This window comes from Mercurialis annua, linkage group LG4 (assembly GCF_937616625.2).
Source record: "Mercurialis annua linkage group LG4, ddMerAnnu1.2, whole genome shotgun sequence".
NCBI lineage: Eukaryota > Viridiplantae > Streptophyta > Magnoliopsida > Malpighiales > Euphorbiaceae > Mercurialis > Mercurialis annua.
The window spans coordinates 32,626,364-32,652,679 of NC_065573.1; the positions used below are offsets into that span (position 1 = coordinate 32,626,364).

The window sequence follows — 26,316 nt, forward strand, 5'->3', positions numbered from 1 at the left end:
GTCCCAGTAGTTAGTTAGACGCGCATCGATCCAATCCGAAATACAATGGTTTAGTCCTCTTCGTGGCGTGTCCGAGCTACCTAGATAAACTTCTATCATGAGTATCTCGGATGAGTTTACAAGTAAGTGACTGAGATACGAGCTATGTATTTTATCTCGGTCAGTTCAGAGGGTGTCAGTTATTATTTGACTTAGTGATGTACCATATTTTTTAGGTTGTTTTGTCTCTATATTGTATTATCCCTATGTATTATTGTGCAAAAAAAATAAAATCATTTATTAAGAATCAAGTGAAATAAAAAATGACAAATATTTCTATGATGGATTATACTTTTTATTTTATTTTGAAATATTATAATGTTTCTCTTTTATTTTATTATCTGTTTTTCTTAAGGTACTTCAGTATAATTAACAACTCATACAATCATCAAATAATATAAGTTTGTTTTGCATTTCGAACTTGATATAAAAGGTCAAATAAGATTAAATTCGTAGTTATTTTTTTTTGAATTTATCTTTTTATATGAGATGACAATAAATAATTAAGAGCAAATTACTCTAATTCACGTATATCATAATTTACAGTTTGATACCTCTTGTTTAAAAATCAAATGATTTGATACTTCAGTTTTAATATTTGCAAACACTTACAGCCTTTTATTAAATATCGGTACCAAATCGTTAACAGAATTAAATGTGAGGTACCAATCGCTTGAAAATGAGATAGCAAACCGTTAATATGATTGAAAGAGAGATATCAAATTGTTTGAAAGTGAATATCAATTTATTAACGGAACTAACATAAGCCACTAATTGTTGACGGATTACAAATGAGGTATCAAATTGTTTGTTTTTTTAAATAAGAGGTACTAAAATGTGAATTATGATAAATATGTGGGATTTTAGAGTAATCCGCTCAATAACTAATGTATAGTACTATGAATTAAGCTGTTTTTTTTATCGACTAAATTAAGCTGTTTTGAAACAGATAAAATGAGTTAAAATATCAGATTTATTTTTAAAAAAAAACGCAAAACGAATTTTTGTTTGAATCATGAAAAGCTCTTCTGTTTTCTCTTCTTCGATGGCAGATAATGTCATGTACTATGGAAAAACGCTATAACCCAAGTAAGTTTTACAATCATTTAGAACATGCGTTCGTGTTAATTCGGTCAGACTCGGCCGTTAATGATTCGGCGACTCACAATTTAGTTACAATATCAAGGAAGGTTTCCAGTTCGGTCTGAAACCCCTCAAATCACAATGCCCATCTCATTTTTTTCAAATGAATCGAATTCTTTTTCCTTCACTCACACCAAAAACCTCAAATTTACACTTCACTACTTCATTATCTGACAATATATATACGCACTTGCAAAACAATCCTCACAATGTTGAGACAGCTCTTAATTTAATCAAACCTAAATTGGACTCCAAATGTATCAATGAGGTGTTAAACAAATGCACACCCGGCAACATTCAAACGGGTCTCAGGTTTTTCATCTGGGCTGGTTACCAGTCAAATTATAGGCATAGTTCTTTTTCATACAGTAAAGCTTGTAACTTATTTAACATTTAACAAAACCCACATTTTGTTCTTGATTTATTTGAGGCTTATAGAGTGGAGAACTGTGTGGTAAGTGTCAAGATATTTAAGATTGTTTTGAATTTGTGTAGAGAGGGCAACCTTGCTAATGAGGCCTTGTTGGTGTTAAGGAAAATGTTAGAATTTGATGTATATGCTGATAGTGTTGCTTATAGTATTGTTATTAGGTTGTTTTGTGATAAGGGTGATATGGAAATGGCTCAAACATTGATGAATGAGATGCGTTTGTACGGTCTTTATCCGGATATGGTCACATATGTGTCGATGATTAAAGGGTTTTGTGATGTAGGTAGACTTGAAGAGGCTTGCAGGTTGTTTAAGGAAATGAAAGGACATGGTTGTGTGCCGAATGTGGTGGCTTATTCGACGCTTATTGATGGAGTTTGTCGATTTGGTAGTGAGGAGAGGGTGTTAGAGTTGTTGGAGGAGATGGAGAAAGAGGGTGCTGACTGCAGTCTGAATGTTCTAACAGATACCTCTGTCATTCAGAGGTTATGTGAGAAGGGGATGACAATGGACGCACTTGCGGTTTTGGATAGAATGGAGGCTTGTGGATGTGCTCCTAATCGTGTCACAGTTAGTATTTTGCTGAAACGTCTCTGCGACGACGGGCATCTGGAAGAAGCCTATAAGTTGATTGATAGAGTTGGTTTAGGCGGTGGTGTTTCATTTAGTGATTGTTATAGCTCTCTTGTTGTGTGTTTGATAAGGATTAAAAAAATTGTGGAGGCAGAGACGCTCTTTAGGAGAACTTAACTTAGTGGAGTTAGACTTGATGGCTTGGCGTGCAGTCTCGCTATTAAAGAAGTTTGTTTGGAGAAAGGGGTGCTCGATGGATATTGCTTATATGATGAAATTGAGAAGACAGGATTCATACCCACCATTGATTCTGATATGTATTCAATTCCTTTAGTTGGGGTTTGTCAACAAGGCCACTCAGTTGAAGCCGCTAAACTTGCAAGGTCAATGCTTGATAAAAGAATACGTATAAAACGTTATTTTGTTGGTGAAGTAGCTGAACACTTGAAGAAATTTGGAGTCATAGAGCTAGTTATGGATTAGCTTGCATTTGAAGGTAATGGTGAACAAAAAATGAATTGATTTACCCTTTTATATGTTATGGTCATCAATTTTCTGTTATGAAGAGATGTATTAGCCTGACAAAGCATTAAGCATGAGTTTGGAAAACAATGAAGGTCTTCCTAATTTGGATTTGTTTCGAACTGTGAGAATTGAGAACTGAACTTTTGCAGTATTTACTCACGGAAACAGAACCTCAATGTATCTTCATTCTAAAAGACAAGGAGTGCGCTATAAGGCAGCTGTTGTTTTAGCAGTTCTTTCCCAGCAGGTTTGCGTTTGATATCAGATGCTAAATTACATTTCTAAACTCAGGTTTTAATCAGCATACTATTACTAATGCATGTCTAAAGTGTGACAGTGTGCTGCTGCTCTCCCTTTACTCAAATTTGATTATTCAGAGTATACAATGCTGGGATTGACTTCTCCCCCAAAATGATATCTGCTGGCTAAAAATCATGTCTTCTTTTAAAAAGTGCTATCATGATGAGAAAAAGACAATGACGGTTTTCAAATTCAAGTGAATATAAGTTTCATATGCTAGAAATGAAGGGATTCTTCTGCTCCATAGCTGATCGGCCGTAATTGTGTTTCCTGTTGAAACTCATATTTTGTTTCTGAGAAAATAATAAGTTTCATGTGTTTTCAGTAATTTGGTCTAATTAAAGAATATAGCCATGGATGGACCTACATAGAGCATATGGTAGGTAACTCCCTAGCTTATAAATTTAAATTTAAAAAAATCAAATTTTTATTTTTATCATTAGCAACAGATGGACTTGAACTCAGTTCAACAATTGTTTTTTAGTTTAAAAAGATTGAACCGCATCCTATATATTTTAGAAAGAATTAAATTATATTGACCTATAAATTTTACTCAAATTTTGTCGGGTCAAGTTTAATGGTTATAATGGATTTGGAGGGAGAGAAGAGAGGATTTGTGTGAAGATGGGGCATGAGCATTGTTGGAATTTGGAAAATAGAAGGAACTGAGGAAGGTTACATCACCTTATGCTAATGTTTTTCTTTGTTTTTACTCCTCGTGGTCAATAAAGAAACATATTATGATCAAAGTGGATTTGAATATAAATTTAATTATCAGAGCTGTGTAATGATACTATTTTGTTATAACTCAAACAGGATAACAATTGGGACTACATTTTATCAAGATTGTAGTCATGTGTTTTCAGTAATTTGGTCTAATTAAAGAATATAGCCATGGATGGACCTACATAGAGCATATGGTAGGTAACTCCCTAGCTTATAAATTTAAATTTTCAAATAATACCATTAATATGGATTTAATAGTATAATTTTGCTCACCTTAATTTTTTTTATTTTCTGCACCTTAAAATTTGTTTTGTCCATCTCTATAAAATAATAAGTATCATTTTATATTTTTATGCATCTTATAAAAAAATTATTGGTCGCCACTGAGTAAAGGTATACCGATTTCCTCCACCTCATGTTAGCTTGCAGTAACCTTGAAAAAAGAGCTTTTGTCTCTTATTTTGTTTTCTGGATCAATGTTCCAGAGTATTAAGATAGTTTTCACCTCTTGGTTTTGCAGGATATGATTAAAAGCCAAATTATTTTTGTGTTGGGGACCTGGCAAGGATTTCTGCTTGCAGGCTGTTACTTACTAGGACGAAGAAGATGTGAATCTGTTATCAGGGATTAGGAGCTCATGTTTGTTGGCGTTAAAGGTAAATTGAATGATTTAGGTTCTATGCATAGCTGTGCACTTATTTGCTGAATATCTTCAGCTTTTGTATTTTATCACAGTGCTGAGAAAATATGAGTCAGTGTCAATGAACTAATTTCAACCATGATTCCATGATGATCAAAGCAGCACAGGAAGATATAGTGTAATCTGCAATTTGCACCGAAAGAGCTGCTGCTAGAATTCAAATTTAAACCCTCTAGTTTTTTTTTTTTTTTGCCGGAAAGAAATGAATCTTCATTGGAATTCGAGTTTTATTTCTTTTCACAAGTATCATTTTGGTTAGATGTTGTCTCCGCAAGCAGGAAGAAGCACGTCCTTCAAAAAATGCACATATTGATTTACTTAGTTTATATGCTTTCTAAGCTCTTAAATACTTCATTGTCTCTCTTTGTTCTATGTATCAATTAAGATGCTACATTCAGAGGAGCAAGGGACTTAAATTTTTTAGGGTTTATCTTCAATTTGATATTGATTCTCTAGCTTGTTAATTTCAAAATATTTATTTATCGACATAAATAAAGACAGCCTCAGATATTAACTTCTCAAAGTGAAAATTTTAGCCCTAGTTTCTCAGTAACAGATGGTACAAGCATACAATATATCTGAGAAAATTTCCAAGTAACCGTTGCTCTTGAATTTACGTATATTTTGGACTGTTTGTCATTAGGATCAGAGGTGTGCACTATTCAGGTAATAACTGAATTAATCGACCGAACCAAACCAAAATTTTAATTTGGTTTAGTTTTGGTTGATTTGATTCGATTATGGTTAATAATTTTTAAGGATTAGGTTAATTCGTTTCAGTTCGGTTTTCGGTATAAAATTTCTGAATTAGCCGAACTGAACCGAACCGAACCGAACCGAATTATATATATATTTTGAATAGAGGTTGAATTCTGTGTATTTTATTAGTTTTCTAGATGGGATTTTTGCGGATAATTAAAATTAATTTGATTTTAGATACTTGTGTACTGCTAGTTCGTTAGAGTCTGTGAAATGAATATGTAAACGTGCCTGGAAAATGGAATAAATTTTGGACTAATGGACAAAAATGGCAGCAACAACTTACATTATATATCCTTTTTCTTTTGTTGTTACTTGAATGGATTTCTACTCATATTCCATTATGTGATGAGCATCTCAAATAATTTACGTCCTTTTTGTCTGTCTTCTTTTCCCCTTTTCTGTTGTTTTTTTTTGTATCCATTCATGTAATAATGCACTACAAGGATCAAATCTGTTCGCTGTTGATTCTGAATGAACTGACATGCAGTGATCTGATGCTAATGAATGTGAACCATTCATGTGGCTGGACAGTTTTCTCGTCTCGACTAATGATATTTCAGATGGACGTTTGGATGAATAGTTTTCGTCGCAACGCTGGCAGGCTAAAATCTTCAATGGAATTCCGAGAACGCCTTGCTGTATGAATTTCTTGTATTTTTTTGTTATAAATTGTGACCTTGAGTTGACTCTAAGCTGTTCACTGTAATTTTACTTCTTGAATTCATTAGTCTTTGATGCTGCTCTAATCTTGAAGGATATACAATGAGCAAACTGAGTTGTGGTTTATCTTAAAATGTCCTACAAACCCATTGTACTGTAATGGGTGGTTGCAATGTTGGGTATAGAGTACATCTATGTTGTACGAGAATTTATCAAATTCTACATTTTGTGTTATATTTTCATTTTCGGAATCGCCTTTCAAATTTTAACAGTATTTAATTATGAAATTTTAACAGTTCTTGTAACATGTATGCATGTTTAACACATTATTTTTATTTTCTCCTTTTGGTCACTTTCATAATCTATCAGAGGAATGGATCTTGCTTTTTGCACCTGTAGAGATTTGAACTGAAGGAATTAAAATGATTTCAATGTTAAACTTTTTGCATAACTAAGCAAACCTTGAAATGACAAATTGAAAATATATTTTAATTTTCCATAAATTACTAAATTATTTCGAATGAATATTATGTAATGTAATCTTTCGCATTCAAGCAAACTCTCATTGTTGCTTGTTGTAAATTTTTATTTACAGTCAAATGAATTGATGTGATGAGTAATCTTGACATGCTGAATATGTACAAATAGAAAATTATTAGTCATATGACTTTTTTTCATAAATAAGTTATGACTTAAACCTAAATGTCAACATCTTATCAAAATGATAAATTAAAATTATTTTCTTTCTTTTATTTTTCATTTGAGATATGGTTAGCGGAGGTTAACAAGAGTAGTTATATTATTAATATTATTTAAAAAATTTAATTTTAACTCATCTGAGAACTACAATGGAAGTGAAGCCAACTAGGGTATCACTTGTTTGCAATTATGACAGTTTTTTAGACCTTGAAAATAATATCAAGAATTCTCCACCACAAAAATTAAATAAGAAACAGAAATATTAATATAAGTCTTTTTTTGAATGGATTGAGATTAATTGAACTTATTACAAAAATTATAGTATATGAATTTCTTTACACATAATCAGAAACTTAAAAATAAAGAAAAAAACAAAAACAAAAAAAGGTAGCCAATCCAACGGTGAATCTTAAATGCCGGTCCATCTCCATATTTTGTCCAACCACTTCAAAAAGAATAAATCACCAAAAATTCCACATCAACAATAATAACATCCACGTGTCATCCTCTCATCGAATTGTGATATCCACTCTTCAACTCTTCCACGTCATTTTATCCTTTTCTCTACAACCCCCTAAAATTCCTCACATGTATTTCTTTCGTTTATGCTTCATTCAAAGTTCATTTCAGATTAAAATAATTAAATTAAAGAGTAGAATCTAGGCAATCGCAATTGTTCTACCATTAGGGTTTGCTCAAAAATTCCCTCAAAATCAACCGATCACCGTCCGATCATCAATTACCTCCACAGCCCGATTCGTTTAGTCCCTCCGATCAATCATTCAATGTTGTTGATTTCAAATTCTGACCTACTTTAGAAAAGTTACTGTCTTTGTCGATCATAGAAGCTATTTGGTTTCAATACTGATCAGGGGATTAGTTTAAGTAGACATACGTTTTATACTTTTAGGGGTTTCTTGGATTTGGTGGTTTGTAAATAATAATCGTTACTATTATGATTATTGAGGAACTGAAGAAGGGCGGCGGCGGCGGTGAGGTGGAGAGAGTGGAGGAGGAGAAACTGTGTGTGTCAATTGTGGATAATAGTAATCGGAGTGATGATGATGAGGTTGTTGTTGTTGTGTGGGATGTGAAGAGGGTTTTGGTTGGAGCAGGAGCAAGGGCTTTGTTTTACCCTACTTTGTTTTATAATGTTGTCAGGAATAAAATGCAGGTTGAGTTTCGTTGGTGGGATAGGGTTGATCAGGTACATCTATATACTTAATTTGGGTATGTTTATGTGGTTATTAATTTGATTTTGGTTTTTATATTTTTGTGTCTATATATTTGCCAATGTTGTTTTTGTACTTGATGGAGAAATAAGTGGTATGGTATTTAGAACTAATATCACATTGACTACCACAGGTGATGGCCTGCAAATCATGTAAGTTTGTTCTGTTTTTGTTAGATTTATTGCACCATTTAGAGGTTTTCCTTAATGATTAGGTCTCTCGGACCTAAAGGTATTGTACATGGCCAACTCTATCCTTAGGTTCGGTGCCATTTTTTTTGATGTCAATACTGGAAAAAAAATCACCTTGGTTTATTAGTGTGATTTCAGTTCCTCCAAGCAAATCATTTTTTTTTGTTTTCTATTTTTGTTCATGGGTTTTTTGTTGTTTCTGGTATGCTACTGTCTATGACTTTTCCATGTTTTAGTTTCTTTTGAGTTCAGGATCCAAGGAGTCGTGTAAAGTTTTTTTGTCTTGCTAACTCTTAATTTCTTTTGCAGTTTATTTTGTTAGGCGCAGTTCCATTTCCTACAGATGTTCCACGCCTAAAGGAACATGGTGTTATTGGAGTTATCACATTAAACGAGCCATATGAGACCTTGGTTCCAACGTCTCTTTATCAGGTGAATAACCCGCTGCACTGATTTGTTGTATAAGCTACATGAGGAATTATCCATATGCTACTGTATAATCCGTGTCCTAGAATTTCATTAGTCCTTTTATTTTGTGACATTTCAATCTCTTTTGACACCATTCTTAATATTGATAGGCTCATGGTATTGACCATTTGGTCATTCCTACAAGGGATTACTGCTTTGCACCTTCTCTGAGGGATATATGCCTAGCTGTGGATTTCATTCATGGTATTCCAATGTTTACAGTTGTACATAATTTCTTTTGGAGCAATCAATGCTATTCCATGTGATTCTGATCTTTATCATCTTCTTGCTTGTAGAGAATGCGTTGCAAGGAGGGACTACATATGTTCATTGTAAGGCGGGTCGGGGCCGCAGCACCACTGTTGTAATTTGCTACCTGGTTAGTTTTACTACATGTATCGGATTTAGTTTCTGAGCAACTCTTCAATTTTTATGACAATTTTTCGTTTTCCTGTTTTCAGGTGCAACACAGGCAGATGACGCCAGATGCTGCATATGATTATGTAAAATCAATCAGGCCAAGAGTGCTTCTAGCATCTGCTCAGTGGCAGGTACATTTTACTTGCTAGTTCAGTCCTCTGTGCTATCTCATTTTAGCAATTTAATGTAGGCATTAGTTGAACTTCGAGATACGTTACTCTTCACTATATGTTCTTGAGATCTTTTTTTAAGAATGCTGTGTTTTGTATGAGTAGCAATTTAACTATATTTATAATGAATTATGTCAACTAGTTTGTTTTCGATTGCAGGCTGTTCAGGAATACTATAATCTAAAGGTGAAAAGCTGTGAGCACATCAACAGAAGTGATCTCATCCTCCAAACCCCAAAGCCAACACCTTTGCAAGATATTATGGCTTTTGATGATGGTTCTGTAGTAGTTGTTACTGAGTCGGATCTTCAGGGGTATGACCCAAATCTTGAAATGGGTACCATGGGAGGAGAAGTATGGGCTGATTTAAGCTTGGTCTATCGTGTTGGAGCTGCCGGTCAGGCAGCTCTTGCAAGAATCTCTTGCCAGTGGTTTCGCTGCCAAACTAACCAGAAGATTTTGGGAAAGCAAATGACTATGGAGAAGAGTTGCTCGATCACCGCTGGTCATTTGAGAAGTATCAGTGTGGATATCCATGTCTACTGAGGAGCTGCAGAAATTGCATGTAAAGTTTTATTTTCTTTAAAGTTTGCAGGTCGGTATGTAAGTCATGAATAATGGTCGAGCAGGCCATACTTGGTTTCCAAAGCGCTTTGTAAATTGAGTTGTCTGCCTTTAAGCAAGTGTAAGTGTAAGTAAAACGACCATGATTGTCCAGTTAATGAATGTGGCAGTTCATACAAAATATATGCACATATGTATAACAGCATTCTCAATGCATTCCTTGTCTGGTTTTGTCAGTTAGGAGTAGGAGAGTACTGCTCCTTTAAAACAGGAAGTTAACCTGTACCATATTATTATGTTAGCTAGTAATTTGATTAACTTTATTCTGAAGATCTTGGCGCTGTGAGAAAATGGAATTACATTTATATTTTTGAACTAAATTAAGTTTGGATGTGAATGAATAAAAGTATCTTGTGGTTTTAATTTTAGTATAAATTTATATTAACAAATTAAACTTAAACATATTATAAAATTGGATTAACTGAACTGACAGTTGATGAAAATATTTGGTGTGATTTAATTTTTACTATATCCTTTACAAACTTGTGTGATTTTAGTTGTACTGAATCAAAAGGACTTAAATCAAACCTTCCACATACACCTAGATAATTCTGTGATAAATGATATTACAGCATTTTCTGTAAAGTCTCAGTCCATTTGAATTTGGAATAACAATCGTGGAAGGCGAAGAAAATAATGATATGGGGTTTGACTATACATGCCCATAATTCCCATCAAAGCGTAAATACTATTTCACATCTCAGTCTGAATCGTTTCCTTCTGCGAGTCCAACAAGTTCCTCCAGAAAACCTTTAACTGATATTGGCCATTGATAAGATGATGATCCATCTAGTATTCTTTCAGCATCTTCTTCTTTCTGGTAGTTGTGAAATATTATTTTGCGAGGAAATCTGTGCAGCTTAGAGTTGCTGTCTGCTAAGAAAGGCACAACTTCCTTTTTCATATCGCTCTTTGAGATTCCTAGATGGCCTCCTGTTACATTTACAAAATGTACCCTTCCAGCTTCGTTCAACTCTTTAAGACCAATCCAATCCTCCTCGTAAAGCTTTGTCTGCATCCAAACAAAACAAAACTTTCACAAGTGAGGAAAATGACTGAATTCCTCGTTTTCTTTTCTCCTCAGAATTTCCTTAGCGACTATCCATAGCTATGTAGCATGGAAACAGAAACGGAAACACTTTAATGAGAAACGCAGAAATTTAAAATGGAAAAACAATATCCTTTTTATAAGGAAGGTTTTAAATAAAGCGTTCCACAACTTTAGAAGCAGAAATGAAATGCTGAAACACAGGACTTCAAAAGTTTCCGTGCAACATAGATCCATAGTCTGGGCCAGTTGCAGGACAGTTTAGGTTGCTAAGCACGATGATCTAAACTCGGGAGATAAAGTTTGATGTAAATATGCAATTACGCATCAAACAATTGGGCTATTGAAACAAAGATCATACCTGTTCTACTGGCAAAACTGTTTTGAATGATCCATCTGGATAATATCCAAACCAAGAGGTTTCCTTAGGTATCAAAACACTGTCGTTTTCAAACTGTTGAGATTTATGAATGATATGCGGAAAGCAAACTATTAGTACCTTTTAAGTGAAATAGAAAGACCGGTGTTCAGAGAGTGGGTGATACTACAAGAAGAAAATAGGATATATCATTCTCACCATAATAAGCACCAAATTCTCCAAGCTTGTAAATCTTTTCGAGTATGTCGAGTTCCTCTTGTCGGGAATTTCGTTGTTGAGCTTCGGAAGAAACTTACACTTTTCCAAGTAATGAGGGATATCCTAACAATCGAAAATGCCAATCTTTAACTAGTTAGCTATCAAATTTTACTAGTTCTTCAATATGAAATCTGCTTAACAAAACTTAACTAAGTCGCAATTCAAGTTAATTGGTGTTAGCAGGAAATCTGCTTGATAAACTTCTGAAAATTCATTTATTTACTTCAAGATAAAAGATTGCAAAGCGACAAATTTCAAAAAATTGAACTAGGATTATTCAGCAGAAGAGAATTTAACAATATATTTGTCGCGGTAACTTATACCACTCACATTAGGAAATTTAAGATAGCCAGCTGGAGCCAGGTGATCCTGCAATTTGACAAGCCAAAATTCAATGACATTGCATTGTTAGAAATATAAAATATGTACAAGTTAATGATAATTCTGACATATGATCAAAATGGCGCCGTTGATTGAAGAAAGATTAAAGACAGAGTCATACCTGGATATAGTCACTATAGATCTCTCCCTTAATTAGGTTATCCGCAATTATGCAAAAGATACCAGTCTGCAAAAGAAAATAATTCTTAGAATACTCAATCTCCAATCCTTGGAACTCAAAACAAATTATAGAAACTTAAGACAAGTCGTCATTGAAAACTCCTTTTTTCGCAAGCCATTTTCTTTAATAGATCAGAAATTTGAAGAACTGTGCTTATCGTTCGTGGAGAATGTCTACTATACAGAATTCAAGCCCTTTTTTAATTTTTTTGTTCTGTAAGATCTCTAGACAAAGCATCCCGTAGAGTATGTTATATTGTACTTACACCACAAAGAGGCACAGAAGCAGTACCAGCATGAGGTCCCCCTAGAGAAATGAAATTCTTTACCTGTTCCAATATTGGAAGATATAAGTCATGGTTCTTGTTAAATGAATATAAGGTTACAATGAGATATTCAATAGCTACAACTACAATGTGAGAAAATGCAACAAAATGAATTATCCATTCAAGGATTTATAAAACTCATATAAGAGACTTAATGCTATAAATGAGGGAAGAAAATAACATATCTCCTAATGAAGATTCAAGGAGCTGGTTCTTACAGAAGGTGCACCTTCGCAAAACTCTATCACACCTCGGCCAATTAAGTTTCCCTGTTAAAGAGAAGAGAACAAAGGAAATAATAAGCACAATCAAAAGAGATATTTAGGAGACCATTTGACTAACAGAAAATACTAAAGTGTAAACATTGTAACGCAAATAAGAGATATTTTTTGTGATTTTGTTTACGAACCCATATTATATCTTTCTAATTGGACAGCAAACAACTTTTTGAAGTAACAACAATTTAAAGGTAAACAAAAAAGTTAAGTCATGATGAGAATAATCTAATTGAAGCTTAGAGAAGAAGCGGAGAAAGGAGGCCATCTTCTAGTTGAAGGTACCCAAAAAATGTTTTCTAAATAGAAAAAGATCCAGAATCATACATTTGGAGTTTAAAGTACCACCGATTTTTGCATAACATAAAAGAAGAAAAGATAGAACCAATTTCAAACTTTTGGAACTTAACTAGAAAATGACTTTATAAGAATCATCATTGTTTACAAGCAAAGAAGATGTGAGAAAGATTTCTAAAACTTAGTCATTATTCATTATAAATATTCAATCACTTTCTTGAGGAAAAAAATCTACATCAAGAGACCCTTTGTTCGACTCTCTTTCTTGTAAGGCTTTAGGATTGCATTAACAATATAATCGTAATATCTAATGAACTATAACACCAATATGTTAGGAACAAGGTTTCATACAAAAATGTTTATGGAATACCAAAAATTACAATGATCTTTTAGTTTATCCATAAAAAGAAAAAAGAGACAGGATCCATGTTTCCGAATCAGAAATGTGCAATGTGGAAATAATGAAGTCATTTGGCATCACCTGGGAGAGTCCAACTATGTTAAAACCATTCCTCAATTCTTTCATTTCCTTCACCTGTTATAACATCAGGCATATTAATGTACAAGTTAAATTCAAAACAATATTAAATAGATAAAATGATTACCAGTAGCTTTCCCCACCTTGTCACAAACAACTCCTGTCTGCAAGGATGCAATATGATTTAGTTTGTATGGAAAAGACTGGAATGTGTTACTTAAAAATCAATAGGAACAAGTATTCCTACTACTTTTACCTGTTCTTCCAGAGGCATAAACCATGAATCCCATGTTCCACTCCCGATTTCTCTGCACAAGGATCCAGCCAATGACACAATTCCAAATTTGAAATTTAACAACTATAACAATAATTGCTACACAATCTTTGATAGTTCTGTGCATGAGAAGTAGGCAATGGACTAGTAACATATATACTTCGAAGATAAAAACTTGAAAAACTAAACTAACATACATGCAATATCCTGGAGAACCAGAATATTCACTCAGTAACTCTGTAAACTGTTTTACTCCTCGATTCTTGCATTGATCTCCGATACCTGCCATAAAGGAAGAATCAAATTTAACAATGATTTAAAAGAGCATCAAGTTTACAATTACAACTAATCAATAATTATGCCAGATTAGATATAAACGTGGAAAACCGGCACCCCTTTAAAAAGAAAAGACAAACTAGGCTTATTCTGTCAAAACTGATACATAAACTGCAATGTTTTCCAGACACAAAATACTCCATTATTCTATAGTACCCCTTAGCAATTCATCTAACTACAACTTGTACCTTTTTTCAATTTTAATCAAGCATAAAATCGTTCTTCTGTTGAGCACATTATCAAATAATACACAGAGAGATTCATTCTAATATGCAGCTTATAGAGAGAATCCGAGATATGCACGAAAGCTGAATTTAAATTAAGGAGATTTTCTTTAAACAGCTTATCAACTTTTAAGCTCTAATCAGGATAGTATAAGTTCATGTATTCACCAATTAGTTGCGTTACCATAATATCAAAGTCAGTAGCAAATACAATTAATCCATTGAATTAGTACTGCACGCAAAAGCTCTTAAATGGTTGAACTTCGCAGACAAACAATTTTCAATAATTAGTTTCTATATCAGTCCTCTCAAAACAAATAATCAACTACACCCAGAAACAGAAAAACATCCAAAATTAGAAACATTATCATCACTAAGCAAACATCAAAGCTATGAATTAAAGAAAAAAAGTAAGGCACAATGAGACAATTACCATGTAGAACAATGAAAGGTAGAGAATTTGCAAATGGTCCTAAATTCAATGTCAACAGAACAAAGATAAATAGAATAAATGGGGAGTAATAAACAGCCATGAATTATTATAAAGTTCCGATCTTTAGATAATTTTTGAAATAAAAAAACAAGTGTAGATCGTGGGCATGTGATAGTTAGTTCCAAGAACTTTTGAAAGAAGCAGCAGATAAAAAAAAAAGTAAACTGGATATGATTATGATGAAGGATTAAATTAGTGGGTAATAAAATATTAAGACAAAGTGGTTGATGAATTAAATTTAAAACAAGGGAAGTAGAATGAGAAGGTGATGATGATTAGTCTTTAAGTTGTTGAAGTCACCAATTAGAGTGTGAAGAAATTTCCTAATTTGATTAATTGATTGATCAAGTTTTTTGGTGTTTTCTGCAACTTTAGGATGATAAGATTTACTGGATTTTTTTTTTTGTAATAGTAGTTGGGCAACAAGTAACTACCTCTCTTTAAAGTTTTTTTGATAGTTTTTTATTTTTATATTATAAAATGGCTAATCCTCTTAAAAATCCCCCACTTTTAGACACAATTTGTTTGTACCTTTACCTTGCAAAATCTTCAATTTTCCTCAAATTAACACATTTGTCTTTCACTTGCATTCTCAAAATATTAAATTGACCTTTTTTATTGATAAAACAAAAAACGACCGCTTTTACATATTAAATAATTAGATATTTGTTTTTTGATTTTTAATTTTTTAACCGGAGAAGATTTCTCCAGTTAAAAAATTATTTTTTAATAAATAAATAATTAATTAAGATGTAAAAAAATTGTTTTAAATATTTATTTAATTTTTGGACGGATCATTTTCTGGAGATGGATGGACGTCAGTGGTCGGAAAAAGATGGTGGCGCTTTTTGGTTGTGTAGTTTGATTTGAAATTTATTAATTTTTGAAATTTATTAATTTTTGAAATATTTTTTAGGAAAGATGTTAAATTGCTGACATTTTAACGTTGAAGAGTATTTAAAATATGCATTAAAATATAAAGTATTGATTTGAACTTTTTTCAATTGAAAATAGGTCTATTTAATACTTCAAGGGTGCAATTGAAAGACGAAAGGTGGAAATTTTAACAAAATATATTGAATATTTTATAAGATGAGGGTGCAAACGAATTGTGGCTAAAAGATGAGAGATATTTTAGAGGGTAAGCCTAATAAAATTTGTTGGTGGTTTATAGTTGCCAAGTGGCATAAATTGTGCTGTATTGTTCAATATTTTAATGATCAAAACTTTAAACTTCAGATTGATTTTCTTAAAATTATATAGCTATAAGAAATTTATAGTTTCAAACAAATTTACATTATACTTTTTATAATGAATAATTTGAGTCGTCTTATATTAAAATAAAGTAAAATGTCAGTATTTGACCTCAAATATAAGTATGATCATGATAAGCAGAGAAAATGACTCTATCATTTAAAACACATTTCTTATTAATTTTATAAATTAGTATCTAATAGAAAATATAAAAAAATAAATAAATTGAAAGTTTAGGCATGAAATTATAATTTTGTCCTAAAATAGACCACTTCTATATTCTCTTCGTGTTGTAATGTAGTTGTGTATCATTTTTGTTCAATGTCTGAAATAAAAGATTTTGATTTCACCAAAAAGTTGAAATGGGTGATAAAAAATCACCAAAATCTGCAGCTAATTTTTATTCTTTAGTTCAACAAATTTAATTAAAAAAACAAAAACTGTTACATAAAACGCTATCATAAGATTGATTGTTTCAAAAAAAAAAAAATCTACTTTAGGGCCTAGCTATTTCATCTACAATTTCATGTGCTTAAGATGAACATATCAGATTCTTCCCTCCTCCATTGATGATTGGCTGTTGTCTTGGGTTTTGCAGCAGACCAAACCCTCCTTTAGATTCCTATTTTGGAACTCAATATTCACTTTCTTTGACTGATTTTTCTTTATGCTTACCAGCAATGTCACTGCCAAAATGCATAACACAATCTTCAAGAATTTGTCACCGTTGATCACGTTCTTGATTGAAAAATCTGCACATCAAATCAATTAAACTCTTAATACATAGTAATAACCGATTTACTGATTAATTAGTTCTGGTCAGGTTCTTTGTTGTGTTCACAAATTTATGAAATACACTAATTAATAAAATTTCTAAAAGTATTGTGTAAATTTCAGATTCTTCAAGGGAAAAAAACAAGACATTTAAGGAAACAAATGAAAAAAAATTACCTTCATTTCAGATTCTTGAAGAAAATAAAGAAACCAAGATTTCAATTTTAGATTCCCCAAGAAAACAAAAAGAAATTATTGGAAACAAGATTCTGAAAGGAAAATTACATTCAATTTCAGATTCTTGAAAATAAAACAAGAAATTAAGGAAAACAGATTATTTAAAATAAAGAAAACAAGAATATGAAAGGAAAATTACCGTAAATTTCATATTCTTGAAGAAAAAATCTAGAAACTAAAGAAACAAGCTTATGAAAGGAAAATTACCTTAAATTTCAGATTCTTGAAGAAAAAAACAAGAAATTAAAGAAAACAAGATTAAGAAAGAAAATTACCATAAATTTCAGGTTCTTAAAGAAAAAAACAAGAACATGAAAGGAGAATTACCTTGAATTTGAGTTTCTTGATATTCAGGCAAACTCCAAGTTAATCCAAGGCCAAAACTGTTATCAGCAAGATAAGGACTAAAAGAGAATGGAATAGCAACAGTTTTAACCGTAACACAAGAATCAGGAACAACGGAAGATGGATCAACAGTGTAAACATGAAAACCCGAACCACTTAAGCACGGAATCTCCGCAAAAGAAGACGAAATCATCGGAGCAGAGCAGTTCAGATAAGTGTAATTCTTGACAATATAGTAATACTGAAATTGAGTAAGAGATAGGTCAAGATTAAGAAACACTTCATGAACACAATTCTTGAAATCAACAAGATCGAGTTTCTTGATTTCATAATCAATGGATTTAACACCCAATTCTCCGTAATTCGGAAAGTCAATCACAGTTTTGTTTTCTTTGCAAGAAAGTTCAAAACCGGGGAAACCGCAGGGGTTCTGTCGGGTTGATTCTTGAAAAGGGAAACGAATTTCAGGAGCAGAATTATCAGTACTGCATTTTATAGCATGGCAGTGAGTTTCTTGAAAACCCTCTATGGTCAGAAAAATGGTTGAGAGAAGAAGAGCGTAAAGAAAGATTGAAGAATCCATTTCTTGAATTATGATCACTTGCTGAATCTTGTATATAAAGAAACAAAATAACTTCTGTTTTTTCTTACCAAGAACACGAAAATTTAATCTGTTTTGCCCTCAAGCTTTGTATTCGCTTCACTTTTACTTGCAGGAACTATTTTTCTAAACTTGTTTGGCAAACAAAGAACATTTAAAAGTAATACAATGGAAAGCAAAAGTCAAGGTAAACCTTGAAAGGACCAACCCAACCTAAGAAATACTCCTAAATCGGGCCAGGTCAAAGAAGGTTTATATTAAGCTAATGCGCCCCATTTTCTTTTGAAGATAAGGGCAATATTTATTTGGGTTCATTGTAAAAAAAAAAAAAAAATTAGGGCAAACTAAGTAAATTCTCCCCAACTTAAAAAAAAAAGAAAAAAATTTAGCTATTGAGAATTACAAATGAAATTTTGAGTTGCAGAATGAGATTTGCAAATTTTGTGAATGAAAGCAACAAATTTAATAATTCTATGGTCTGCCTACGAATATAAACCAATGGGTTTTTCTTTTCCAAAGCATAAAGCAGGCTCTGTGTCATTTCTCACTTGACTGAAGAGCTTATTTCCTTATTAATAAATCCTCTGTTAAAGAAAAGAGCTTGTCATTGCTAAGCAACAAATTCAGAGTGGTTTAGCATGTCAAAATTCGAATACAAAATAATTATACAACGCAAAAGTTGTGCCATATCATTCGTGCAACAAACTAACGGGACGCTTGCCATGTTAGTATATTGAATGATAAAAAAATAAACAATAATTAAAAATTCTGTCATAAATGCATATCGGTTTTTTTTTAAAATGGCATGGCACAACCGTTTTAAAAATTTAAATGTGAAACTTTTATTTATTTATTTTCTCTTTACCTTGAACTAGATATGAGACGAACACACGCATCAATGACAAACATTAGGAGGGCCAATTTTTTTGGCGGCAGACTTCTTACAAAACAATTATCATCTTCAGATCAAAAATTGCTTATGTGCATCAAAGATCAATTACCAAAATGTAACAAAAAAAACGACAATAACCATTTTGTGAAAAGCCTATAGTTCAGTAACCGCATACAATTGGGAATAAGCTTTCACTAAAAAATATAAAAACAAACAAGGATTGAGCATAACAGAGTTTACTTTTGAGGGAATTTACCAAGAAGCCAAAAAACTAAGATTATATACTCTGACTTGTATTAAATTTTAGATACAGGACCAAACTTTTAAAGTAAAATCACACACTTACATGAACAAGTATAAGCATGAAAGAAGCATCAAGCAATATTACTGCACAGCAGAAAAAATGCTACAACATTTTCAAATAATTCGACGAAAGACTCCCTAACTTATACTCTGAAGATGGATCATACACTAAAAGTACAAACAACAGAAAGACTCTCCCAGGTGGAAAGAATTAAAAAGCAGGAATTTCTACATGAGTTCCCTTGCTATCTTTACCGGTTTTTCCTTTAAAAACGCAACATCACCATTGGGTACACTCAGCAGATGATGATCTGAATCCTCGTCTTCACTCTGTAGTGACATAGAGGATCCAATAGATTGTGGCCCATCTTCATCATCTGTAATAATATAATATTGACGCAAAAATTTACTTCTCAATGGTTTTTATATAATTCGTGAAACGGAAACATCAATCCAACTTGTTGAAGAAAACATAATCAATCTTCTTTGTGGGAGTATACAGTTAAAACATGTTGGTTTAATCTTTTGCTGACCCAACTGAAGTTCAATATGCATGGTGAGCTATAGTCATGAGAGATCATGGAAACAATTCAAAGCTCGATGTGAATACGTGGCGCAAGTACTAACAAGATAAACTTACCAGAATATGGACGATCAGGGAGATGTCTAACTGCTGTTATCTGAATGCTTTCAGGCAGTAAACAATTGCAGTAAGAACCTGAAACAAAAACACCTTAATCAGATAAAAAATCTCGGAAAAACAAGTGGTCAGAGGAGCTCAACCAGCCAGCTATATTGCAACACCGCTATATTTAAACCATATAGAGGCAGAACGAGGAAAAAAGAGGAAAATAGTACATTTTAATAAAAATATCCTAAACTTCGTAGTTACTTTTTAATATTCAATCGCAACTCACCTACTCGAGCCAACCGGTTTACCCAAGAAGGAATAGGCTTTCCAGTTAGTTGCAGACAGACTTCATCAGTAAAATGGTTGCAGTTCTTGGCAATCAAATGATAAGTGTCTCCATGATAATTCGAAGAAATATGTTCCATGAATGACCGAACTTCTGAACGAGATAAGCTGGTACTGCCCAGCAATATTGAACGTCGATATATGAAGCCTGGACAACTTTTTGGTTCCACCTCAAATACCCCACTGGTAGGGTATTCATGAGCTCCAAAGCCAAACTCCATACTGTGCACTGTTTGAAATCCAGGCACACGCCGGGTTAAAATTCTGGAGCACAAAGAAAATAATAGAAGCATAATGTATGCAAAGATAAACAAAAACCCTAGAGTGTTTGGAAGCTGAATCATGTATGCGAGTTGCAACAGATAAATTCCCAATGAATTCGTTTTAAAAGTTTCAATGTTTGGTATATCAGTCATGAATTATCTAAAAATTTCAGTACGCTAGTTATCTTAGAATGATTTGCATACTCTGCCCACTTCAGTAGAATTTGGCTCGAGCATTGCCAATTTGATGACATTAAAAATAAGAAATTCCAAACAAGAGTTTTAGACATTTCAAACAAGTGTTCATTTCCATATATAAACTCCATTTTCATGTTCAGCACACATGGAAATTCACATCTTTTTATAAATACTTTACACGTTAATCTCTTGAATTTAATGCACATCCACTTGTAAGTAAAACTTTGAAAAAAGTTCCCTAAATTTTATTTAGTAAATTTTATAAATTAATTTGAAAAAGGAAGTGTGGGATCCAAGCATAAATCTGATCTACAGAAGGTTTTATGCCAAGCTTTCCAAAGAGGAAATAGGAGGAAGAAGAAAACAGAGACACACCAACTGCCAATTGTAACCAAAAAGACATGCTACTCTCACATAACTAACCTAACTCAAAACTCAAAAGGTGACATCAACTCCTACCAACCATACTAAATCAACCAAATTTGGGGAGACACAAACTATATGCATATAAATAGTATTTGATTGCTGCATTGAATGTCTTTGGATTTAATTACACGTAAAAAACAAAATGCTACTAGAATATATGTTTTCTCAGTTTAACAAAAATGAAAAAGAGAGATTTTCATCTCCTAGATATAATTAACTTAATTTACCTGGATTTGTAAATCTAAAGCATCTTGTATGACAGCACAATCTAGTCTCAAGAGGTTACTTTTATTTCCGACCTCTGTCAAATTATTATGCAATCTCTACATTCTTAGAATGATTATCCTCTTGAAAACATAAAATTAGAACTATTCACATTACGATTTACAGCATAAATATCCATTTAAAATAGTTATGATTGATCTTTCATGCTAGATTTAAAATTCTTAGCTTATAATTTATTTTTGGAGTTTATATATCATCTTAAGGAAATGCAATTCCAATATTTCATTGAATCAAATTTTGAGCTCTTTTATAAGTCATTTGCATACCGTTGCTGCTTTTTCCCAGCAGCCCTAATAAGATAATGAAATTAAGTGTTCATTAAATTGACGGAGTAACAATTACGCCTCATGATTTTATTTTATTTTCTGTAATGTATGGACTTCTTCAAAACAAACTTGCATTTTTGCTTACTACAATAAGCTATCACTAAGAGAGGCTTTGTATTTACGTTCCAATCCTATTCCATATTGGCGTTCACAGAACTGTTCTGCTCATAGCAAATGTTAGGTTGGCATCCTGTCAACCATAAGATAATACCATTGTTTACTGCTACAGACAGATAAACATAGATTATCAGAATCAAATGACTAGAATTAAACAAAATGACATCAACTATGAGAGTAAGAATGCTAGAAATCACACTCCTTAACGGATTAACATGTAAAATAACCGACTAGCTCGTCAAAATGCATAAAAAAACAGCAGATTACCTTCGATTCCGGAATGGAAGATCCCGAGGCCGAACCAGTAAAGATAGTTATTAACAGGAGTAAGATCATATATGTTTAGATATAGCATGGCGCGGCTATTCCCTTCATTGTTCCCTTGCTCCCTATCAGAGCTTGAACTCGAACTCGAGCTCAACGGAAACAGCCGCATTGTTTCCCCCAAAAATCAATAACAACAATAAATTCAACAATTCCTCCTCCAATTCTTCAACACAAATTCACCATGTTTCACTCCAAATCAAAACCCTAATAATACAATTCACAGTTTCAGCAAAACAGAAGCTAAAACATTAAAAGAACAACACTAATAAATTGACATAATCATTCATGCTAATATGTTCTTGCATCTCTTCAAATAAGCAGCAGACAGTGCATTATAAAAGAATTGAACTTACCAATGAGTGAAAGGAACAGAGTTTTTCAAAGGAAATGAAGCAACAAAAACCCTAAGAACAGACAAATGTAAACAAGGTATTAGAAGATATTAAAAAAATTAATGGAGGATTAAAAAAACAAAAGCAAAATCTTTGACATGGGTATATAGTAAACTTACAAAAGAATGAATCTTTAATGTTTTTGGAAGTGAACCGAAACTGGGGTGTCAGATCTGTGAGTGTTCAAGAGAAAATTGAATCTTCTGTAGAAAAAGAAAAAGAAAAGAGATGACATGAAGCTTGATGATTGTGTAGATAAAAAAGGGAAACTTTTGTTATTTTTATTGATTTAATAATTGATGTTTTCTTTGATTATTTAATTGTTTATATTCCAGATTTTAATTTTAGAAACTTTTAAGACCAATGTAATTTATTTATTTTCTAAAAATAATAAAAACTTTTTCAAAAAAATAATAATAAAAACATTCCTCATGCATGTGTTGAAGAATTTAGTGGTCAGTGGCTGTTGATCTCTACTTTGTTTTCTTTCAATCTTTTAATTTATTTTCAATAGAGATCAATAATATGTCCAAGGCTTATTGCATTTAGTAAAAAAAAAGGCTTATATTCATATCAAGATCATAAAAAGGATAGGAAAGAATATAGTGTTATTAGAAAATTAAACTATACATAATAATAAAAAATCAGTCATATTAGTTTTTTTTTTTATATTAGTTTTAATTAACTAAATCAAATAGATTATAACTTTATTAACATAATTTTTGATTATTTTGATATTAAAATTATTTATACAAACTTTTTTATGAGTTATTTCAAATCACAATTTAATAAAAAAAATGCATTGCAAGGGGAATGAATTGATTACTAATATTTTTTTTTTTAAAATTGATTATTAATAAGAATATTATTGGTATATAGCACTATATAAACAAAAAATTTCAAAAGTAAAATATGCGTAAGTCAAATAATTATATTAATTGTAAAGGAAAGAAATATGTCTATTAATTATCAAAGAAAAAAGTATTAACTATTTATATTTATGAACATGCTAAACTAAAAAAATATAATGGATATTCCTCTAATTTTTATATTTTTTTTATTATTATTATTATTATTTTAATTTATTTAAAATTATAAACCAAAATTTTCGTTAATTTTATGGTTCTGCCACTATTTTTATATTCACTAATACTAACAAACATCACAAACATAATTTTTTTAAAAAATAATAATTAATCAAGAGCTGATTGATCAACTAAAATAAAATAGTTGATATTTAAAAACACACAAATCATCTATCTATATAATATTACTAGCGTTAGGCCCATGCGTTGCATGATATTTATTTAATTTTTTATTCTAATTAATATTTTAAATAAAATTATGAATAGATAGATTTTATTTTTTATTTTTTTAATTAGGTGGTATTTTATTTATAGAATAATTTATATTTTTAATTATTTAAATTACTCTCTTTCCTACATTTTTTTTCTATATATGACTTATAGAAGTTTTAATTTTAAATAGAGATACAATTAGTTAAGATATAACTTCTTCCAGTAAAGTCCTTTCAAATTAACCATGTATACTATGGAAACTTAATTATAATAAAACAATATTTATTAAGTACATTATATTATCATCTTTAAATATTTGAAGCAAATTAATACTGAATGACCAATAATGATTCTAAATTGATAATGGAATATTTAGTTATTGAAAAATGAATTGTGTTTGTGGAGAGGAAAAATAAATATATTTGTTTTCTAGAATTTATATAAACCATAATTTCAGCAAATATGAAAAAAATTCAATCATAATTTTCAATTGTTACTGAAAACAAATTTTTATTATTTTTATTAACTATTTGATTTTAAAAAAATAAAATTAATAATTGGCATATTATCGTAATTATAAATTATAAAGAAAACATGGAAAATCAATGTCACTAATTCAATAATATCAAGTTCATCCATACAAATAAATATATGAAAAATAGTTAAATTTAATTATGAATAAATAATATATACTACAAATTTTTTTTGTCAAGGAATATATACTAAATAATTTAATCAAAAAAATTGTAATTTCAAATGTAAAATATGATAAAATGTAAATAATTTCACACCATCAATCAAATTGAATATACTTACTATTTAAAACAATTAGTTATGTCGAATTATATTAAAACTGCATTACTAATTGATTTTATATTAGAATGTGACAATTAATAATTGTAGAGCATGAATATTGTAAAAAAATTTCATGAAAACTTCTTTGAATATTCAAAAACAATAAAAAAAATTATAACAGCAAAACTCTATAATTTTTTAATGGTGGGTTTAATTTGTTGTTTTCAGTTTTTTATTTATTTTGGTGACATGTAACTTAAACAAAAAAAAGTTTTATCACATAAAACAACACAATTATAAAAAAAATCTTCTTTAAAATTTCATTAGATTTTTCATTATAAAATTTTGTTCTCTTGCTCAAACACAATTCTATTTCTTTAACTAAGTTAGAGTATTATGTGTTTTTTCCTCCACAAAGACTGTACGGTGGTTGGATCTATCATTTATATATAGCAATAGTTTTTTTCATATAATTGTTGTAATTTTACAACCACCAAATAACTGAAAAACACAGCTCTAATAAAAATAATATTTAATATATAAAAAAAATTCTCACCTCAAACAAACACTATAATGAATTTTTATTTTTATGAAAACTTTATTAAGCTTTTTTATTTGCAAAAAAAATTATTTTTTTTTTCTTACACAGTCTCAGCAATGTCCTTTATTCGTACAAATTTTCTATGGATTTTTTCTCATGATCATCAGACATAAAAAATTTATTCTCTCTTTTTCATTATTAAGTGCAAATCCACTTGTTTTTACCTGCAATCAATCAAAATATACATTAAAATGAATCAAAATTTTATAGATTTAAAAGAGATTCATTGAATTAAAATTGATGATAATCTTTATCAAAAAAAAATTGATGATAATCAAATTACCTCATTTGCTTCATAAAAAATTAAATCTGTCATAATCGTTAGATCAAATTATAAAAACAAAATCTACAGAGAATCAAAAACAAAATATTATAAAATTCTAACACCTTTTGTAGTGAAAAAGAGAAAAAAAAACTTACCGGAGAAGTTAATAGTTTAAAAAACAACAAATATATGAACTTTTAATTAATGAATCAAAATATAACATTCACATGAATCAAAATTTTATACATTCAAAGAGATTCATTGAAATAAAAATAATGATAATCAAAATACCTCATTTGTTTCATCAAGAATTAAACCCGTCAGAATCATTAGATCAAATTATAGAAACAAAATCTGCAGAGAATCAAAAATAAAATATTATCAAATTCTCAACATCTTTTGTAATGAAAAAGAGAAGAAAAGCTTACGTGAGAAGTTAGGTAGTTTGAAAGACAACAAATATATGAACTTTTATATAGTACTTCATGGCTAACTCAACAGATTTTTAACATTAATGACTATTAATTTAAGTTTTAAAAAAAATTGTTGAGTGGTATGTTTTTATACTAATACTTTTTATATTTTTTATCTTTTATAAAAAGATTATTTAAAATAGATTAGTAAACAAAAACCATAAAAAAAAATTAAAATTATGTTTTTTGTTATTTTAAATAAATTGATTTTGAAGATATAAAGAAAGATTATTTATTATGAAATAAGTGCAAATAAGGGTTACCAAATATATAATTAATCAATCATCATTATTATTTTGACAAAAAAAGAAGTCACCATTATTAGCCAATTAAAAGTTAGTTTGGTTAGAAAAAATAATAACGTGAATTTTGAACTGTTACCATTAAAAAATTAAAACAATTGAATAAATTGTTTCCATATTAGGTGACTTTTGAACCGTTACCATAAAAAATTAATATTTTGCAAACAATTATTCCCATATTAGATTAGGATATAGAAAAGATTAACCCAATAATGAATTAATTTAGAAAGTGTAAGAAAAAATTAATTATTTTAA

At 30.8% G+C, this 26,316-nt stretch overlaps 4 protein-coding genes and 1 pseudogene across 4 annotated transcripts; 2 read left to right on the plus strand and 3 right to left on the minus strand.

Annotated features, from left to right (window-relative positions):
* The first annotated feature begins 995 nt into the window (after positions 1–995).
* On the plus strand, positions 996–6,109 carry LOC126678079 (pentatricopeptide repeat-containing protein At5g47360-like; annotated as a pseudogene).
* A 1,024-nt stretch (positions 6,110–7,133) lies between these two features.
* On the plus strand, positions 7,134–9,783 carry LOC126677109 (phosphatidylglycerophosphate phosphatase PTPMT1-like). The gene is made up of 6 exons (XM_050371565.1): positions 7,134–7,764; positions 8,290–8,412; positions 8,559–8,652; positions 8,745–8,827; positions 8,910–8,999; positions 9,198–9,783. Exons 1-6 carry the CDS (start codon positions 7,513–7,515, stop codon positions 9,582–9,584), a joined length of 1,029 nt encoding a protein of 342 aa, XP_050227522.1. The 5' UTR covers positions 7,134–7,512; the 3' UTR covers positions 9,585–9,783.
* Positions 9,784–10,095: 312 nt separating this feature from the next.
* Positions 10,096–14,981, minus strand: LOC126677108 (uncharacterized). The gene is made up of 12 exons (XM_050371563.2): positions 14,552–14,981; positions 13,756–13,840; positions 13,541–13,592; positions 13,428–13,448; positions 13,288–13,341; positions 12,453–12,503; positions 12,175–12,237; positions 11,850–11,915; positions 11,678–11,716; positions 11,288–11,410; positions 11,072–11,164; positions 10,096–10,674 (listed from the first exon to the last, which is right to left on the minus strand). The coding sequence occupies exons 1-12, from the start codon at positions 14,649–14,651 to the stop codon at positions 10,363–10,365; spliced, it is 1,059 nt and encodes a 352-aa protein (XP_050227520.1). The 5' UTR covers positions 14,652–14,981; the 3' UTR covers positions 10,096–10,362.
* A 1,241-nt stretch (positions 14,982–16,222) lies between these two features.
* LOC126678830 (RING-H2 finger protein ATL22-like) lies at positions 16,223–18,534 on the minus strand. Its single transcript, XM_050373738.2, has 2 exons — positions 17,204–18,534; positions 16,223–16,617 (listed from the first exon to the last, which is right to left on the minus strand). The coding sequence occupies exons 1-2, from the start codon at positions 17,802–17,804 to the stop codon at positions 16,412–16,414; spliced, it is 807 nt and encodes a 268-aa protein (XP_050229695.1). The 5' UTR covers positions 17,805–18,534; the 3' UTR covers positions 16,223–16,411.
* A 431-nt stretch (positions 18,535–18,965) lies between these two features.
* LOC126678831 (deSI-like protein At4g17486) lies at positions 18,966–22,577 on the minus strand. Its single transcript, XM_050373739.2, has 6 exons — positions 22,447–22,577; positions 22,289–22,339; positions 21,876–22,139; positions 19,935–20,222; positions 19,658–19,735; positions 18,966–19,394 (listed from the first exon to the last, which is right to left on the minus strand). Exons 3-6 carry the CDS (start codon positions 22,042–22,044, stop codon positions 19,246–19,248), a joined length of 684 nt encoding a protein of 227 aa, XP_050229696.1. The 5' UTR covers positions 22,045–22,139; positions 22,289–22,339; positions 22,447–22,577; the 3' UTR covers positions 18,966–19,245.
* Positions 22,578–26,316: the final 3,739 nt, after the last annotated feature.